General features: G+C 36.3%; 2 protein-coding genes across 2 annotated transcripts in view; both read left to right on the forward strand.

The window, feature by feature from the left end:
• LOC144435392 (transient receptor potential cation channel subfamily M member 8-like) overlaps nucleotides 1–21,389 on the forward strand; it is a 103,016-nt gene that overhangs the window by 33,496 nt on the left and 48,131 nt on the right. The window lies entirely within an intron of this gene.
• The window catches only part of LOC144435978 (uncharacterized), a 35,113-nt gene that overhangs the window by 12,268 nt on the left and 1,456 nt on the right, over nucleotides 1–21,389 (forward strand). Inside the window, exons 2-6 of the mRNA XM_078124629.1 lie at nucleotides 746–907; nucleotides 2,169–2,273; nucleotides 13,302–13,489; nucleotides 14,342–14,504; nucleotides 19,484–19,623. Of these exons, the coding sequence (XP_077980755.1) occupies nucleotides 746–907; nucleotides 2,169–2,273; nucleotides 13,302–13,489; nucleotides 14,342–14,504; nucleotides 19,484–19,623 (758 nt within the window). The remainder of the gene's footprint in view (nucleotides 1–745; nucleotides 908–2,168; nucleotides 2,274–13,301; nucleotides 13,490–14,341; nucleotides 14,505–19,483; nucleotides 19,624–21,389) is intronic.

Raw genomic sequence — 21,389 nt, forward strand, 5'->3', positions numbered from 1 at the left:
GGTATTTTTTGAACCAAAAACAACAAGTGTCATTCGACTCTTACATTGATGTATTATTTCGTGTGTGCAATTTGAAAGATTTTAAAATCAGACAATTGTTTGTTATATGTGTCAATTTGTTAACAACTTTGGTGTTTTTGTTTTTGTTATTGTTGTTGTAAAAGGCTGACCAACTATTAAAAGGTTAATTTCTCTCATGTACGAGGAGTCTATTTATTTTTCAGGTACTCCCCCCCCCCCCCACCCACCTCCCCCATGACCGACATTATTTTTTCGGATACAGAGCCCCCCCCCCCCCCCCCCCCCCCAACACTATGCTTATTTTTTTCGAGTACCCTCCTGCACCCCGAGTGGCAAAGGTGCCTCTCTTCTTGCGGTGTTTGACACTGACGGATAGATATATTGACAAAGAGTAAACGTTCGTTTGTTCATTTGTTTGTTCGTACGTACGTACATATGTACACTTATTTCTCCAGAGGGCGTCGTGATCACTGCATCATAGAACTACATTGTACATCTTGGCTTGCCTCTCTAGAGGGCACCGTAATCACTGCGTCATAGAACTCCGTCCACAGCCACCTTGGTGGCAACAGTAGGCAGCCCTCCACGACACTCTCAGGAGAAGGAATGTCTTGGTGGAGCCCTCCGGATCCACGACACTGTCAGGAGTGGGAATATGTATGTCAGGTCCCAAGTAACTTGCAATGATGTATTCATTGTTTATTTGTTTGTTGCTTGATTTCAGTGGGCACAAATCAAAACAGCTAAGGAGGAACTTGTCATTAAATTAAATAATGAGAACCCAAAGGCGAATAAAGGAATGGAAATTATTAAAGAGAAGATAAAGGAATGGAATGAAAAACTCATAAAGCAATGGGAGGAGTTAGAGAAGAAATATGAATGTGAGGTAGGAAGACCCTCTATGACTTCTTCACAGTAAAAATATCTCATTAGTGATAATGATGATGATGATGATGATGATTAGGAATATGATGATGGTGGTGATGGTGGTGTATGATGATTAATCATATTATGACTGATCAAGATGGCATAGTTACAGGCTTTTTCTGTTTGGTTAGGCCTTGATAGTAGGTGAAGTACAACACGTGTATAATCCAGTCGACGTTAAGAACTTAAAATGTCCTAATTAAATGGTTAGAATGTGATGGACAATGCACTCATCCGTCAGATTGGTTAGAATGTAATAGACAAGCAGTCATCAGAGATGACTCAGCCCCCTGCAATGGATGTTTTCAGAGAATTGCCACTTGTCATGGTAGTGTGACGTATGAGATTGTATGAAATATAGTGGCAGTGGCATTGTAGGGCAACTGTATAATTTATTGAATATTTGCATACATTTTTTGAATGTTTAATTATTTGTCTATTAATCCCTGTTATCTTTCCAATATAAGTGATCATTTTGCTGTTGTTATGGGTGTGGTCTAGTTGCTAGGCACATTTACATACATTCTCACCAAATTTAAAGCCAATCTGCCCAGTAGTTTTGTATTTTAAGTTTTTTGACAAAAATTCGGTTGTTGCTATGGGCGTTGTCATTGTTGCTAGGGCAAAAGTGATTTACAGAAAATCTGTAGAGTAACACTTCTAAGAACATTTTCTGTGAAACATTTCTCCGATGACTGCTTGTTTGACCAAAAATCATGTTTTTTTACCCCAAAATGGCTCTAAGTCGGCTAAATTGCATCATATCCCTAAGCAAATTGACATGCATATGTGTATGTCATAGTTCATTATCCATTTACTAAGTTTGAAAGAAATCAGTCAATGAATGTCCAAGATATGACTCCGGATGCATGCATGCATGCATGCACACACAGACGTACGGATGGAACCCTATCTATAAGTCCCTGTCCCGGACTACGTCTGGCAGGGGGGCTAAAAATGCAACCATCCATCTTATTGGTTAGACAGCAATAGAAAACGCAATCATCCATCAGATTGGTTAGAAAATGATAGAAAAAAACATCCGTTGCGTGCAAATTGAATGATCATAATAATGAAGTATATTTACATATAATATGCTTTCCAATAAATGGGAATCTTGTAATGTCCTTCACGTCGCCCCAAGTGAACACTTTTAGTAAGTGACAAGGAGGTGAATATAATCGAAAGGTAATAGTTACAATCTGTTTTCATTTGGACAGATAGTCGAACTGCACACCCAATTTGATAAACAGAAATATAAGGCAACGATGGCTGAAGATGGACTAAAAGAGAAAATGGTCAAGATTAGAGAACTTGAAAAAAAGGTACGATCCCTACTACGACCATTTTGTTTTGCGACATTTAATTTAAATTTCTTTACGACAGTTGGATCATTTTTACCTCCCGTAAGGGTACGGGAGGTATTAAAAGGGGAATGTCTGTCTGTCTGTGTGTCTGTGTGTGTGTCTGTCTCATCATTTTCTAAATATCGGCTGGCTCAATTGTAATGAAATTTGGAATATATAATCTTTAGGGTAATGGCTAGACCTGATTAGGTTTTGAGCCAGCTCTGTTAATGTTTAATTAGAGAAATTTGCATATTAATGAAATCAACTAATTACACAATATCTTAAGACGGCATACTTCAAATTCAACATAATTTAGTACATACGTTAACCATAAGAAAACACATATGTCCTATCAAGTTTGTTGATGTACCTTACAGTGTTAATGAATAATTTGCATAATTAATGATTTTCGGTATTTAGGCTATATCTTAAGAATACATACTTCAATTTCAATGTAATTCAGTACACACGTTAACCATAACAATCGCATATGTCCTATCAAGTTTGTTGATGTACCTTACAGTGTTAATGAATAATTTGCATAATTAATGGTTTTCGGTAATTAGGCTATATCTTAAGAATACATACTTAAATTTCAATATAATTCAGTACACACGTTAACCATAACAATCGCATATGTCCTGTAAAGCTTGTTGATGTACCTTTCAGTGTTAATGAATAATTTGCATAATTAATGATTCTTGGTAATTAGGCTATATCTTACGACTGCATATTTCAATACAATTCAGTACATACATTATCCATAACAAATTGTGTATGTCCTATAAAGTTAGTTGATGTACCTTACAGTGTTAATGCATAATTTGCATAATTAATGATTTTCGGTAATTACGCTATATCTTACGACTGCATACTTCAATTTCAATACAATTCAGTACATACATTAACCATAACAAATTGTGTATGTCCTATAAAGTTAGTTGATGTACCTTACAGTGTTAATGAATAATTTGCATAATTAATGATTTTCAGTAAGTAGGCTATATCTCAAGACTGCATACTTGAATTTCACTATAATTTAGTACATACGTTAACCATAACAAAGCGGATATGTCCTATAAAATTTTTGATATAGCTTACATACGTTAACCTAAGACAGCACACTTGTCCAAAAACAAAGCCTGTTATCATAGTTTTTTTAGTTTAATGAGTTATTTGCATAATTAGTGATTCCCTTACGGGAGGCATTCAGTTTAAATCTGGTACTACAGTAGGTTACTTTCATGTGGCAGGATCTCAATATAACAATATGTTATTCTTTCAAGATGACAATTTACAAAATAGAAATAAACATACTCATGATGTCATCACCAGAGATCTTCCCATAAACCAGTGTTCTGCCAAGGTTTCCCACTAGTGGGGACAAAGGCCCCTTGGTTGCAAAAAAGTGGGGACAATTATTTATTGTCTATGAAATCATATATATTACATTACAAATAGATTAAAAATGTGCCATTTTGTTACCTCCCGTAAGGGTACGGGAGGTATTAAAAGGGGAATGTCTGTCTGTCTCTGCCTGTCTGTCCATCTGTCTGTCTGTCTGACTGTCTGTCCGTGTGTGTGTCTGTGTCATCATTTTCTAAATATCGGCTGGCTCAATTGTAATGAAATTTGGAATATATAATCTTTAGGGTAATAGCTAGACCTGATTAGGTTTTGAGCCAGATCGGTTAATGTTTAATTAGAGAAATTTGCATTAATGAAATGAAATAATTAAGCAACATCTTAAGACTCCATACTTCAATTTCAATAAAAATTAGTATATTCATCAAACATAAGAAAATACATTTGTCCTATAAAATTTGTTGATGTACATAAAGTGTTAAGACAATATGAATTAATATAATTACGCTATATTAATTTGAGTAAACTCGGAAGGCTGCCCTCAGTGGCCGGTCGCTGTCAATGGTTTTATGATATTGCGTCTAGTCTGACGAGTATAAAGTTGGCGTCAGATTCAGATTCTTCAAATTAGCGGGTCAAACAGACCAAATCTGAAACGTTTGGTGAGTATACAAATACTATATATTTTTTAGATCTTCCCTTTGGCTCTAGTGTCTACATTTCAATTGAGTTATACCTTTACGAAGTTCAATTCCGTGAGAGAATGCAATGAAGACAAATGCGTATGCATGAAGTGTAATATGGCAAGATGGCGTCCATGATTCGAACATGTCGACTGTATTATATTGTAGGTAGGTTTGCTGTGATTTTCGGGCTTCTTCTTCTGTGTTTGTGACATTGAATTCGGCGTGAACCAAATCCTACAATTCCTACAATGTAAACTCAAAATAGAAGCGATTCACATCTGAATTGCAAAGTTGAGTGGGTTTTCAGCTAAATTACGCCTTGTCAAACTTGAATATAACACGTCGATTGTGATTCACTTCGCCCCAATTTCAACTCGTCCCATTTCAACTCGCCCCAATTTCAACTCGCCCCATTTTTAACTCGTCCCATTTTCAACTCGCCCCAACAACACTAGTAAACGTTTATAAATCTAAACGATACATGGACTCGAAGTACGGGGACCGAAACAATTACATGATTTTACCTACCTGGCGCAGTTGAAGCATAGCAAATGTAACATTCCGTAGCTAGAAAGTGGTGTGGGTTTTGGCTAAGTGTTTTGTAGATCTAGAACTTATACTAGCACAACAACTTTCCTCAGTCATGGAATATCACTTTTCACATTAGGACCCAAATAAGAAATAATAATGATAATAACCAGGGAGAATATTAGTGACTGACAGGCTTACGACTTCTTCGCGTACGGGTTTTGGAGACGTGTCTCCTCTCCCTAGATAACGCAACTAAGTATTGTAGTATTATGTGTTTACAGCAAAAGTGGTACTTCATTAGTGGAATACAAGATACCACAGACCCTCCAAACTGAGTACTACTAGCTTCGATTTCATATATGCACAGGTAAATTATATTGTAAAGAGTTGGGGCGAGTTGAAAATGGGGCGAGTTGAAATTGAGGCGAGTTGAAAATTGGACGAGTTGAGTGGGACGAGGTGAAATGGGACGAGTTGAAATTGGGACGAGTTGATCCGTCACGTAACACATCGTATGTAAAACGTTTCACCACTTTCATTTGCCGTCTTGGAGAGTTTAGAAACTACGAAATATTATCATTACTTATACACGTGATTGGTTACTTCTTAATAGACGTGATTACAAAAGGTCTCCATCAATAGCACAGCCATTCCCATGAAGCATCTTCCTTCACGGGCGAAGCGATAAATAAATACACCACATCGCTGGACCCATGTCACCATTTCATCTCACTCAAACTGAAACCTTTTTTTTCATCTTCGTTACCGGATCGAACACATTACGTGAACTTACAGTACATTGTGTAAGTTCACTACATTCAATTCAATTCAATTCAATTCAATAGAACTTTATTCATCCCAGACATGGGCAATTAAAGGTGTGGCTCAAATACAATACATCAATATATCAAAAAATACAAACAAATATACAAAACAATATATACAAAGACACAGAACGATACTAAGACAATCAACATCACTCACAAAGTTTACAAATCATTCATAAGCCGCACAGCGGTGGGAATAAATGACAACTTGCGCCGGTTTGACCTGCAAGCCGGGCATCTAAAACGACGACCAGAGGGAAGTATGTCGAACTCTGTAGATAAAACATGATTACTAGATAAAACAATTGAGCGGGCTTTCCTAACTACTTGCTTATTATAAAATGATGACAGATTTCTCTGGGGCATTCCAGTTAATTTTGAGCTAAGAGACACAATTCTATCAAGTGAACTTTTGTCTTTGACTGTCAGATTTTGAAACCAGCAAATGAACGAAAATGAAATAACGCTCTCAAAAACAACTACATGCTCTTCGAAGATTCATTTGAGGTTAACCATGGTTCACACGTACACATCGTTCAGAAACAAAAATTATCATGGTGTATACCAAGTTCATAGTTCTCCTCAGCAACACAAATTTGTTTATATCAGTTGTTTTTTTTTAGTTTAATTTTAATAATGGGTGGTTCCCTTACGGGAGGCACTCAGTTTACATCTGGTTCAGACCTCTTTTAAGGTCCTTTTTCCAACCTTTTAACACGTGTGAGGTTACTTTCACAGTAGCCTCTAGTAGCATCATCAGTATTTGTAACTGTATGGTGGAGTACAATAAAGTACTTCCGGTATTTTGCCGCCAGAGTTGTGTTGTGTGTATTTTGTGTGTGAGAGGGAGTAAGTTATATACTATTAGCTACATAAAAAAAATTTCATTCATAACAAAAGATCCCAGGAAGCTGTCTTTTGAAAATAATATACCACACATCACACCTTAGAAAAAGAAGGCAATTAAAATTACGTAATTTTAAGTCTGACTCATTTCTTCAGAGTTTATATTTTTAAGAAAGATTGGACAGCTGTCACAATTATTAATCTATAAATACCAATTAATATCAGTGCTCAAATTCATGATTCCTTTTTTCAGACAAGGACCAAAAACAACTTCAAAATTAATGAACATTTGATTGAATAAAAACTTGGAGAAATCCCAAGCTTGTTAGGCTAGAAAAAAAAAAAGCTGTTCAACATACCTTTTTACCTTACATACATACCTACCTACCCATATTTTTGGCATTTCAATTTTTTTTTTTTTTTTTTTTTTTGCTGATGGGCAAAATATCCTCATGCTGGCTTTGCGTGTCAGTGAAATGCACACTTTGTTTCAAAATTAAGGGAATTTCTTTTAACAATATACATTTGAGTCAATTCCAAATTATGTACTATCAGTGGTTTACTTGGCTCTGATGATGCATACAAGCATGAATTGAGATAAAATTAAACTGTTGCATATCCAATATTCACTAAACGAAATGAGCAAAACTTTATGACCATGGGAAGGGCAGTCATTGGGCCATCAAAAGTCTGATAGTCTGAAAGTCTTCAAATGTTTTACTCTTTCTTTATTCATGATTTTTTTGGAATCAAATTAAAGTTCAGGAGAAGTCATTTACCACATCTGCATCTGTCTTATTTTCAAAAAAGTTTGCATTTTTGAGGATGTATCCTTTCAATAAGTAGCAATCACGGTAATAATTGTCTTTCTCCCAAAACAAGATGGAAGGTGGCTGACTAAGTACCTCCCTTCATACATGTAGGTCAGAGCTAATTATGAGACATCTCCTTACAAGTATCCATGTGAAATGCACATCCTTTGTCAAGTAATATCATTTGGACTGTTATTGTAGTTGATTATCACTTATTTTTAATGCATCATTGTACCTGTGCTACCATATATAATTTTATATCTCCTCTATAGTGTAGGTGACAGAAGGAGTGGCTAAAATAATTCTAGAGTTTCATTTAGCGGGTCTTAACATATTTTGAGAGGAGCTACAAAATGTGTTTAACCGTAAATTGTGCACATTTCCTAACTAGAGCTGATGGAAATCAATTGCCATACAGACAAATTGCAAGAGATAAAATCAAAATGAATGAATAAGTACAATGTTAACTCAACTTCAAATGTTTTGCCATCAATACATGTGGTTTGTTTTTACATCCTTTGTAAAAAAAAAAAAAAAAAAAAAAAAAAATCAACCTACCTACCCAATGTGTCGGGTTATGTTGCCCGTTGAACAGCTTTTTTTTTTCTGGCCTTACTACTTGTTTCATTTTTAGAACTGCTGTGTTTTTTCTTCCGTAAGGAAGAGATGTATTTAGTGAGTGAAAGGCTGTGTTGTGTGGCTGGCTGGCTGTCTGTCTGTGTGTGTGTCTGTCTGTGTCATCGTTTTCTCCAAAACAGCTGGCTTAATTCAAACAAAATTTTGTACACATGTTCCGTAGGGTAATGGCAAGAACTGATTAGGTTTTGGTAGTTTTAATAAGTTATTGGCATATTTTTGTAGGCCACTAAAAAGGAAAAAATAGTTTCTCGTCAGGAAATGTTGTCTAAAGTGGTGCGATGATGTGATTATTTTTTACATTCTCAACAAATGTTAATCAATCTACTTATCATTGCAGTTACTGTTCTTTTTATTTAGTACTTTACGTAAGTGTGTATTTGGGGCATATGTCATAGGCTAGTTCATGATTACTTACAAATCATAATCAAACTTAAAAATAATTTGTATGAAATGACCGTTACTGGCTGTGTTTTGTCCTGCTATATCGAATGACAGCAATTTTCATTGTAAACTTGATGCTGAAAGCTGACATTTGGTGTCCTTGAAACTCAGAAATCTTGAACCACAAGAATCAAGAATGTCAAAGATAGGATGCTTCAAATACTATAATTGTAATCATTTTCTGATTAGGACAACAAGTTAATTCTGTACAGACAAATACCCACCTTTTTAGCTCCGCTGTCAGTGAAAGCTGAAAGCGTAGCTTTAGGTATAGGTTGTATAGAGTATAGAGAGTAGAGTGAATCATAGGTGTCCGTCAAACTTTTATATTTTCATTATTTTCTCCGAAAGTGACAGTCAGTATTCTTAGATATTTGGTGTTCATGTTCCCTGGGGGGGAGGCTATTCAGATTTGTTCATGCCAAGTTGATCTGTGCCATTTTCAATTTTTTATGATTTTTTTTCATAAAATGTCATTTTCATCATCTCCGTGAAAACTTATTGTCAGATTGCTTTGATATCTGGTGTGTTGATGCGCAGGGGGTAGCTTACTCAGGTTTGTTAATTTCAAGTCAGCACATCTTCATTTTTATTTTTTATGATTTTTTTTTTGTAATTTGAAAAAAAAATGAATATGTTAATGAGCATAATGACCGACGCCATATTGGAAATCAGTCGACGAGACTTTAAGTAAACTGCCACTTTTCAAAAGAGACTATTGACGTCAAACAAGCAATGTAATATGTGCTATAGTCATAATTCTATGCATTGGGCGCCCAAATGCATGAAGTGACAAGCGTTTATTCAAAACAGGGTTGTAAACTTCAAATCCAAATTCTGCACCCTTCTACATAATCAGCCAGTCCGCAACGTCCTTATTTGCATACTCTATCCTGATTCGACCAGAAGCTGAAGCCGACCTCATTTGACCGGGCGATTTTCCACAGCAAGTATCAACACAGGACGTTCTTGGTACTCACTAAAATCTCATTTCAGACCCACTATAAAAATGTGATGTTTTCAGATAACATGTAACTTGTGATTAATTCTATATTGTCGTGCAATTTGGAGTGACAGTGAACCAGAATTAAGACAACTTGCGTAAGGAAGGCATGCGGTTGAAGTTATGCAAGAGCAGTCTAACTCTAACTGCGGACTGTGAATCAACCAAATTTTGTTTATTGGCCGACAGTTCACATGTAAAGTTAAACGACATGAACGTGTCTTGCCATTTCCAAAATGCAAATATTTGGCAAGTAAAAATAATTAAAATAATCACAACTTTAATTTGGCTTCAGACTTTGCATTATGTTTTGCGTATCTTTCCCCGTGTTACATGTAAATCCGAAAAGGTTCTCTCGTCATGTCATCAGTGATCATACCGCGAGGGGCTGCTTTGAGTACGAGCGAAGTGAGGCATGTTGAGGTATTTTGTTGAGAATTATAAATATTGCGAAATGTCAAGTACAAGGTTTAAATACAATGGAATGATGCAAAAAATGGCTGAGTCTGCTGACAGGCGCCGCACCGGTCACAAGAAACACTGTAAATTCCATCTTTCTCAGTTTCCGTACGGCGACAACCCCAGGTACCCGGATGCACGAGGGACTAACCCGGAAGCAAGTCGTTGTCAGCCATACGTTACAGCTGTGGTAACATCGTCCGAGAAATCGCTGCGTTCAGAGTGTCATTATTCACAGAATTGTTGTTTTCGAGTGAAAACGCGTCTTGAATTGTATAAATCTAACAAATGAAGACATGTCAAGTTATATTTTGAAAGTTGTATCACTAGTTTGAGACGATTTTCTCACGTACTATCGAGGCGTACTTGGACTTGGACCTTACTCCAGTTCATCGGGAAGTTTAGCCAGTTCGATAATTCTTTCTGGTTTAGTTTACAACACTTTTGATCACGCAGATTTTGTTGTTGTGATGAAAAGAAATTAAAAAAAAAAAGATCACTTCAACCATTTCGTTGTGTTTTCTTTATGAAAGGTAATAGAACATAAACGAGTGTTACCACTGTAACGTATGGCTGCCAGAATGACTCTCTTTCGGGTGACTTGGCGGGGATTGTCGCCGTCTGGAAACTAAGATGGCGATTAATACATTTCTTCCCTATATATATCTACTACAACTTGTACAAGTTGAATGTTGTTGACTTGGAAAATTTGTTAGAAAATTGAAATTCAAATTGCCTCAAAATTATTTTAGATCCCTAGTTTATTTCATTCATCATTAAATTTTCCCAGGGTTAAAGCTGTAAGACAATGGAATTATTTATAGCCAACCTCAAAATCCTCTTTTTTTTCTTTTTCTTGTGTGCATTTCCCAGTCATTTTTTTTCTGAGATTTTGTGCAATTTTTCATAACAGTAGATTTTTGTTATAAAATGGTGACTATGGTATAAAAGTACAATACATTTACCAACTTCTGTGTAAAATGTGTTTTACAGTGAGACATCATATGAACCACTAACCACATTATTGCATCGCTAAAACAAAACTGCATAGTGAAGAGCTGAAGAACTTCTACATGTCACCAAAATAAAAAATTAAATTAAAAAAAAACAGCGGAGCTATTCTGACCGATAGGTCGCTTGTTTCTTCGGTATTAGGGGGTGAAAAGTCTGTCTGTCTGTCTATGTGTCTGTTTGTCTGTCTGTCATCATTTTCTCCAAAACGGCTGGCTCAATTCAAACGAAATTTTGAAGACGTATTCCATAGGGTAATGGCAAGAACTGATTAGGTTTTGGTAAACATTCCATGAATACTAATGAGCAATTTGTGTAATTAGTGGGTTTTGGTAATTAGGCTATATTTCAAGAATTCACGCTTCAATTCAATATAATTTGGTACATACATTTGCAATACCTAAGCACCTCTGTCCCGAAAATATTATTGATGTAGCTGTAAGTTTTAATAAGTTATTGCCATATTTCGGTAATTAGACGCGGTGGCCACAAAAAAGAAAAGCAAAAAAGCAAAAGGAAATGTTGTCTAATTTTGATGCGAATTTAATTTTTTTTTTTAATTGTTAATGATTAGTTCTGCAGTTGTCTTTACTGAAGTAGCAATTAACGTAGGTAGAGTTATTTTGTGTTTTCCTGTGGATCTGAAGACTGCATTGGCTTGAAAAACACAGGGAAAAAAAGATCGAAGTGGGGGCATTTCAGTGATGCACAGTGACTAGTGACCAGTAACAATTCCTTCTCTTTTGTTGGCCTTTATTAAAACTCCTACTACGGTAAGAGCTATGTTACAACATTCTATAAAAGCTTCACATTACATGTTGTAGTTAGCCACAAGATCACATCTGCGGGCAATCATACAATCTCTTCACTATTTCAAAATTTAAAATCTTGTTTTTACTTTGTTCGATACTTGCGTGTGTTTCTGTTTCTGAAAGCATGCATGGGGAGATCGTCAGTCAAACCCGGTTAGCTTCAACTTCCGGGTGAAATCACCAGCTTTCTACTGAAAATTCTTACTGGAGAATTCACCAAGATAAATCCATATGATCTTTTCTTCGATCAAAATTGAAAATCTTCTCTCTTTGTTTTAATATAAATCTTTCGATACTCAGGGCGAGTTTGCTGCCAGAACACATGCATTTATTCGTGAAAAATAACATATTATCACAACAATGCAAATGAGAAAAGTAAATGTTGTTACTGCGTTGCAATGTTGGGCAGTGTACTAAGTGGTTTAATTGGGTCAATTTTTCCCCAATTTTCCGACATTGATTGGCTTTGTTCTAGACCGTTCAAAGTATTTGGTTTGCTTGTATGAAAGGTACATATATCGAAATATATATCGATAAGTTTCTGTCCAGATCTGAATTTTATATTTTGAGAAACCAAACAAGCTTGAAAGCCATGGAAATTCACCTCTTTGTGGCGTGCATCGCGAAATTCTTGAACTGAAAGGGTATATTGCCGTAAACGAGAATCAAAGTAGAGAGCAGTATCATGCTTACCATAAAGTATGTAAATTTTCTGATGCGTACTAGCAATGTTACGATGGTTTGAATTTTGTTTATTATTTGCCATGGAAACAAGTGTACATATCCCGGGTATGTAGGGGATCGCGAATAAAGGCGGAGTGTTCAAAGTCGAGTCAAGCTTTCCTGTATTGAGAATAGGTAGCGGACATTTGAATAACTTTTTCGACAACTAACTTTCACTGGGACTTCAAAATCACAGATGTAGAGCTAAAATTCATTATGTTCAAATGATACCAATAAGCAATCCATGTATTTGTTCTGTATGCATGGGAAATGTACAAATATCTGTATGCATGTCGGATGTATGTGTGTCCCTGTAAATTGGAATCATTTGATTTCAAAAGCCATTACACCTGTTCCACTACATGTACATACATAGATTGATATCACAAATTACTTTCAGATTTCTATAGTTTGGCACACCTTTTTGCCAATTCAGCCCTGGGTATGTCATGTACTATAGCCTACTATAACAAAGATTGTTGCATTCCAGCAATTATTATGTGTAGGAACAAAAAGCACAATATTACCCTTACGGAAGGCATTCAGTTTAAATCTGGTTGCTTACTTTTGTGTGTCCCTCTGCTTCCCCTTGTGTATTGCCAAGTAGATTAATTTGTGCTCACTGCACCGTGTGAGCTGTCCCCTAGTGGTCACATGACCCTGACTAACCAATCCCCAGTACACCTTGGCATTTGTTCGAAGTTTCGTACGTAGCCTTGGAGTTTGTTAGTTTTTTAGCTTCAGTAGTGCTATAGGCATGGCAAAGTGTCTGTCTGTCTGTCTGTGTGTGTGTGTGTGTGTGTGTGTGGACAACTTAAAGTAAAAAACTAAGTTCACTTTTATTCATAGACCCGACTGATGGAAGAAGAAGTGGAACGTAGGCAAAACAAACACCAACAGGAAATAGCACAACTTACCATGAACAAAGATAACGAAATATATATGTTGAAAAGGAAAGAAGCCAAGAGAGTGCAGTGGCTCCATACTCAAATTGATATATACAAGGCAATTATTGAGGTGGCAGAGTTTATTGACTGGTAAATAATTGTGTCTTTGCTCAAAATTAGGGTGTTCTGTGGATAATGATTTGAACAAATAAAGCTTCTAAACTACATTTCAATGGGGATTATTTCTGAGTGATTTTAACAAGATCTTATAAATTCGGTTAAGGCTGTAAACCATTGCTTCCCAAAGAGATATCACCTACAGTGTGTGCAGCTCAATTCTCGCTACCTGCAATACAATTCTACACATCACTGTGGAGTCAAATGGAACGAAGTCGCGCGACAACGCTATCTAATGTCGACAACTACACTTCCGGTCGGCTATGCTAATACACAGGAATGTTTCTTTCACATTTTCAGTTGTAGACATCTCTTGTAATTTTGCTCTGGAAAGATACTGTACATATGTAAATTTCCCACCTCCATAATTATATGAGCTTAAAACTTGCGTTTATCTTATTTGTTACAAATTAAACTGTTTGGAAGAAACATTCACGTGTATTGACATAGGCGACCAGAAGTGTAGGTGTCGACAAATGCAAGCGCGGTCGTGAGACTGCGTTCCATTTGACTCCTTAGCGATGCATAGAATTGTATTGCAGATAGCGAGAATTGATAAACTCTGATATAGAACTATATGTTGAATTTCAGCCTGAGAATCCTACCAGGAAATAAACCTTTTATGTGACACAAATATACAGTGGTGATTCATACATACATACATACATACATACATACATGCATACATACATTGTACCCACCTGTTGGTCACTGACCTCTTCAACTTGTTATCAAAATGGAAATCTCAGTGAACTGCTTTATTTGTTTTCAAAAATTTTGTTCATCTGACCTCTGACCTCTGACTCTTCTGGAATATTATTTTAGGTCAAAGTCCAGTGACAGTAAAGAGAAAGAAATGAGTGATGAGACTGCTGGAAAAACTGAGACGGGTAGCTGGTTTGAGGACTGGGGCATCAAAAATATGATAAAACAAGCGATGACCAGTATCAATATAGATCAGAATCTGCAAATCTCCATTTTAGAACAGGTATGTTGATTTTGAACTTGAAACATTCGAGTGGTTAATTTTCATATCATTCAAACACGAACATTACTACAGGAAGGCCGGAGACAATACATTCTCAAGGTCGACAATTTGCAATTAACTAACAAAATGACAGATTACGGGGTGAGATCAATTGAATCGGTTTTGCACCCCAAAATAAAATATTTTGAAAAAAAGTCAAATCAAGAAATATAAAATTTTCGCCCATAGTAAATGTGTGACACTGATTACATGGAGCGAAGGAGGTCAAAATCCATGATGTCTGTATTCTACAGTTGTTGTTGTTGTTGTTGTTGTTGTTGTTGTTGTTGTTGTTGTGGTCAGGCTTTTAGACAAGACAATAAAGTGTTACTAAAAAAGCAGCTTCTTAACTACACAGCCCTGTATTCATATCATTACTTCTACTTACTGATTTGATATTGATTGTGATGTAAGAAACATTTATCAATTTTGACCAATTTAGTTAGAAGGGGGTGGGAGTAGGGGTGGGGGTTTGAGGTCTAACTAAAAAAATGTAGTTTTTTGTCCTACAGTGAACTATTGATCTCACCCCTAAGGGAGTCCGACCTTCTCAGAAGTATCAGGTCATTGGAGTTGTTTTCTAGTTTAAGAGTAAATACTACTCTGGTCATCGAGGTCTCGATTTTCGAAGATAGACATTAACTTATAAATTTGTTGAATCAGATATAAATTATTGGATGGACGTTAGTTTAATTGTTCCTCAGACCACTTTTATTAGCTCCGCTGTCATCGAAAGCTGAAAGCATAGCTTTAGGTATAGGTTGTATAGAGTATAGAGAGTAGAGTGAATCATAGGTGTCCGTCAAACTTTTATACTTTCATCATCTTCTCCGAAAGTGACAGTCAGAATTCTTCGATATTTGGTGTGCATGTTCCCTGGGGGGAGGCTATTCAGATTTGTTCATGCCAAGTTTATTTGCGCCATTTTCAATTTTTTAGGATTTTTTTCATAAAATGACATTTTCATCATCTTCTTACGTACTTCTTGTCAGATTGCTTTGATATCTGGTGTGTTGATGCGCAGGGGGTAGCTTACTCAGATTTGTTAATTTCAAGTGAGCACATCTTCTTTTCTATTTTATATGATTTTTTTTTTGTAATTTAAAGAAAAAATGAATATGTTAATGAGCATTATGGCCGACGCCATATTGGAAATCAGTCCACGAGACTTTAAGTAAACTGCCACTTTTCAAAAGACACTATTGACATCAAACAAGCAATGTAATATGTGCTATAGTCATAATTCTATGCATTGTGCGCCCAAATGACAAGTGTTTGTTCGAAACAGGGTTGTAAACTTCAAATCCAAATTTTGCACCCTCCTACAGAATGGTTCATTCCAGTATACGCCCCTCACGATCAAGTGAGAAGTCGTGCATGCCTGAACTGAAGTGTATGAAACGATTTTTGACAGAGTCAGTCGTCAATAAAAATGATAATACTCTTTCTAAAATTACCACATTTTGAAAGGGAAAGTACTTTGTGGTTCATTTATGGAGTTTTGTTTTTGTACGATCAATATTGGTGGCAAAATTACAGCATCAAAATTGCCGAAGTGGTAATGCACAACAATCCCAAGTACCCGGATGCACGAGGGACTAACCCGGAAGCAAGTCGTTGTCAGCCATACGTTACAGTGCAGTGGTAACGTCGTCCGAGAAATCGCTGCGTTCAGAGTGTCATTATTCACAGAATTGTTGTTTTCGAGTGAAAACCCGTCTTGAATTGTATAACTCTAACAAATGAAGACATGTCAAGTTATATTTTGAAAGTTATATCGCTAGTTTGAGACGATTTTCTCACGTACTATCGGGGCTTACTTGGACTTGGACCTTACTCCAGTTCATCGGGAAGTTTAGCCAGTCCGATAATTCTTTCTGGTTTAGTTTACAACACTTTTGATCACACAGATTTTGTTGTTGTGATGAAAAGAAATAAAAAAAGATCACTTCAACCATTTCGTTGTGTTTTCTTTATGAAAGGTAATCGAACATGAACGAGTGTTACCACTATAACGTATGGCTGAGAATGATTCTCTTCCGGGTACTTGGGATTGTCGCCGTACGGAAACTAAGATGGCGATAAATACATTTCTTCCCTATATATATCTACTACAACTAGTACAAGTTGAATGTTGTTGACTTGGTAAATTTGTTAAAAAATTCAAATTCAAATTGCCTCAAAATTATTTTAGATCCCTAGTTTATTTCATTCATCATTAAAATTTTCCAGGGTTAAAGCTGTAAGACACTGGAATTATTTATAGCCAACCTCAAAATCCTCTTTTTTTTCTTTTTCTTGTGTGCATTTCCCAGTCATTTTTTTTCTGAGATTTTGTGCAATTTTTCATAACAGTAGATTTTTGTTATAAAATGGTGACTATGGTATAAAAGTACAATACATTACCAACTTCTGTGTAAAATGTGTTTTATAGTGAGACATCATATGAAACCACTAACCACTTTATTACATCGCTAAAACAAAACTGCATAGTGAAGAGCTGAAGAACTGAACCACTTCTACATGTTACCAAAATAAAAAATAAAAAGAACAGCGGAGCTATTCTGACCGATAGGTCGCTTGTATAATCTTGATTAGAGGGTGATGATATCTGCATAACAGAAACACTGTTGTTACCCACTTATGTTATATATCACATCGAACAACAATTACAGTTTTTAGTTCGTGTCTGCCTTAGATCTGATCTGATTCGTTTTTAAAGCTGGGGGTGGACCGATGACTTTTTGTTCGAGTAAAATAGTGACACCCTGCGATTCATCCACAAAATAAACCAACCCCCTCCGACAAATAAAAAAACACACTGACCCCCCCCCCCCCCATTTGTTGACAAGAAACATTCTCCTTGTTCTTGCAAAAGACACTTTGTTCTCAAAGCATAATACCGCACTACATAGTTAATTTTACATCTCAGTAATTTTAAGCGTATCTGGTAAATTGCTAAGTTAAACCAAAATCCATTGCTTCACATGTATAAAGCTCTTTAGACAGGAACCCTATGAGAAGTGTGATTGTCTGTTCAAGGACATACAAAATATTCATGGTCTACTACTACTACAGTATTAAACCAAACTTTCAAGAATATCTCTCTGATTAGTGAACCATTACCATAGATTAATTCAGCTAATTACCAAGTACAATATTATTAGAAATGGAGTTAATATAATTTAATTGTAGACCGATGTCAATAACTGTCAATGCATTGGCCAGTTTGCACTCTTCAAGATATTAATTTGTTTGTCCTTAGTTCATAATTGTTAAGTTTAATCATGGCACTGACTCAAAACACTGATCCCTTCATTGACCAAACTGCTAATTTTAACGAAATGTTTTTGAACAGGATTTGAATAATGAAATGTTATATATGTCATTCATTTTTAAATAGAAATTGTCATACAAAAGTTTTCTGTACTATAGCTGTTTCAGAACTAAATTAGGGGTGGACCATTTGATATCCTGGGGGGGGGGGGCTTGGAAGATTTGGGGGGGGGGGAAAGATACCAAATTTAGTTGCTTGAAAAAAAATCCGTATATTATTGGTTGATGGAATAAAAAGACAGACCATATTGTTGCTCGGGAGTTTGAGTGTACTGTTCAACCTGATAGTATACCTCTCCAACTAGGACGCTTGTCGAATCATGACAGATATTTCACATGTCAGGCACTGGTCAGTTTCTTCTCTTCGGCCTGTGGTATATGTATGTATGTATGTACAAGCAAAATTAATGCCCCATAACCAATATTACAGGCCCACTTTTATGTGACATGGGAGGTGTATTTAAAAACTTATATTTATTTTAATAGCATTTCGAAGCTTAGAAATATTACCTCAGAGGCTATGAATAACCTAAAATTGCCTAAATAGAAACAAAAAACTCCAGATCTACCAGGGGGAAACCCCTAGGACTCCCTAACCCCAGAGGTCACTCATGCATTAAACCAACAATAACATTCAACAAAATTGGCTTTAAGAGTAAAAAAATTCCAAAGCTTCTATGGAAAGAGACCCCCTATTGGACTCCCCATAAGAGATGGACATATCCCAGTATCCAGCTCTTCCCTCCACCTCTTACTGTCAAGATGCTATGAAATTTTATTTCAAAAATATTTTAACCATATGTAGTTGCCTTTTCCATGTTGGTGCTGTCTTGTAAATCTTGGAAATTATTGTATAAAAGTGTCTGTGAATATCCCAAAAAATGGCTTTAAGAGTTAAAATCCTCCAAGCTTTTCCACTACCTTTCATTGTCAATATGCTATTAAACTACCTTTGAAATATTTTTACCCTGTGAAGTCAATAATTAATATATAATAGTGTCATCCCTGGATCTCAGTGGGTATTTACAAGACAGTAAAGCAGTCCATACTGAGCCTTGATAAAAAATATCTGTCATTTGAATATGATATATTTAGGGGGAGGGGGTCATCATGCTTTAGAATTAAGTGATGGGGGGGGGGGGGGGCAGGGGCAGGCTGTTTTCAAACTTTTCGTCAGCCTTGAGGAAAAATCTACCGGTATACCCCCATCATCCCCCTCCCCCCGGCGACTGTAGTGTTGGTGCAAAACAATCTAGATATCTAAAGGAAGGAGAGGAAAAAATGCTTCCAGTATAGGCAAGGGAGAAAAAAAATAATTCACAGGTGGGAATCTTAAAGCCCCCCCCCCCCTTTATTCACTTTGTATAAATGATGACACCCCCCCCCCCCCATCCAAATTTAGGTGGGAACCCCCCCCCCCCACCCAGCAGTAAAAAAATGATTGCTCCCTTAATAAACCAAGACCTCGCTGGCCAGAGTAGTATTCAGTATTTCACTCAAAATTGCTATGACGAGCTCCATCCCACAAATACTATTTTCTAACACTAAGATTGCATCTTTTCACCCTACACAATCAATACTCTCAATAAATTGGCAACTTTCAGTTTCAGCATGGAAAGAGCTCTACGTTATTTATATCAGAAAAGGCCAAATCAGAGCAAACTACAGAAGGATACAAGTCTGATGATGATGATGATGATGATGAGATCAGAGATGACGGGAGTGAAACGCCACTAAACGACAGGTAAAGTCCTAATGTTGATAGCATAATAATAATGCTCTCGTTGACATACCTGTAGAACAAATTATGTTCTATAATCGTTTTATGTTTATGAATTATTCTTAAATACCAGGTGTGAGTTCTACGTAGCAAGTGATGATTAAATATGCAGAATACAAAATGTAACTTGTGATTTATGGTCAAACGTATTTGCCCCCCCCCCCCCCCCCCCCCCGAAACACATATACTCAGTTTGTGCCCCTTTGAAATGTCTTGCCTATTTCTGATGAAGTTTTTTTGTAAAACCAATTTATAGTACAAACCACGTGGGGTACGTGAAACTCTAACAAATTGCAGGGATTGATGAGAAACGACTATGGCCATTACGATCTGGATATGGATGTGTGATAGTGTATGTGTATTTACGTTTGTGTGTGTCTACATACAAGGTTGTTATTTTCATGGTGAGACGTAGGTTGTACTATAATACTAATTAGATGTTGTTCCTCCTAAGTAAGTGAAACGTAACATTATTCTCTCTCTCTCTCTCTCTCTCTCTCTCTCTCTCTCTCTCTCTCTCTCTCTCTCTCTCTCCCGCTATACACTCCAAGCCTAACTAAGAATTGTTAATGTATCCTCTGCCCCTGAAGTTTTCACACTATAAAACACTGTTCATACAAATATAATATTTGCGTCGTCATTTATTTGCAGAACAGATCTCAGAAAGCACTCATTCATAACAATATGAAGTGTGTATCCATGACAGAATTTATAACTGACCAATCATCATCTTCTGCTGCTTCCTCTTCTTCGATCTTTATAGACGTCAATTTGTCACGATTCAGTGTGACGATGCTGCAAATTCCTCTACTTCAAATATTTCTGTGGACAGGAAAAACGAGTAAATAGTTTTAAAGGGCTCAGTTTCAATCCCAAGTAATCACAGTGTTATCTTAATAAGGATTACATGGGATCATTCTTTTGTTCTACATAACCTTTTTCTTTAGTAACCAACAGTTTTCAATCTACAATTAGAAGTGGGCCTTTGAGGTAGATTGTGCATTGGGAACCAATTTCTCTGAAATATGCATTTCTTAAACTCTCTCCAAACTTGACATACGAAAGCACCCTGGTCCTTTTGAAATAATACTAGAAACATGCAGTTTAATCATCTTGTTTTCAAGGAATCAACAGTCAGTCAATGATGGTACATGCCAGAGATATGAGGGTGAACCCACAGACACACACTGATACACACACACACACACACACACACGGTTTCAACTGCAATTCTCACAGAATCACTGAACTTCGTCCAGTTATGTACTGAACAAATCAGTTGATTTCAATGCCAAAATTTCCAAGTACCAATTAATAACAGAAATTTACAAACCCAAATACAGCAATAAGCAGATTGAGTAACAGAATATTGGCTATGAGGACATAAATTGTTGTCAAGATTGGAAGAAACGTCTCCAAAACACAGGCAGGATCATATGGCTTTACACATGTAGAGTTAACACCTGTTAAATACAAGTAAAAGAGATGGCAATCATAGAATTCTAATTATAAAATATAAATGGCATATTTGATTAACTCACTTCAGTGACTTAGCTTTGACTTGCGTAACCATTTTCATTTACTCACATAAAAAAAATGTTACAGATACAAAAGAACTTTCTTCTAAATCATTACATTACACCTATCAGTGCCAAGGATGTGTGATCAATAGTTTTTTTTTACATGTAAATTATATCTCTAGCTATAAGCTGTGTTGGTGGTTGAAATTT

The sequence above is a fragment of the Glandiceps talaboti genome, chromosome 5 (assembly GCF_964340395.1).
Source record: "Glandiceps talaboti chromosome 5, keGlaTala1.1, whole genome shotgun sequence".
Taxonomy (NCBI): Eukaryota; Metazoa; Hemichordata; class Enteropneusta; family Spengelidae; genus Glandiceps; species Glandiceps talaboti.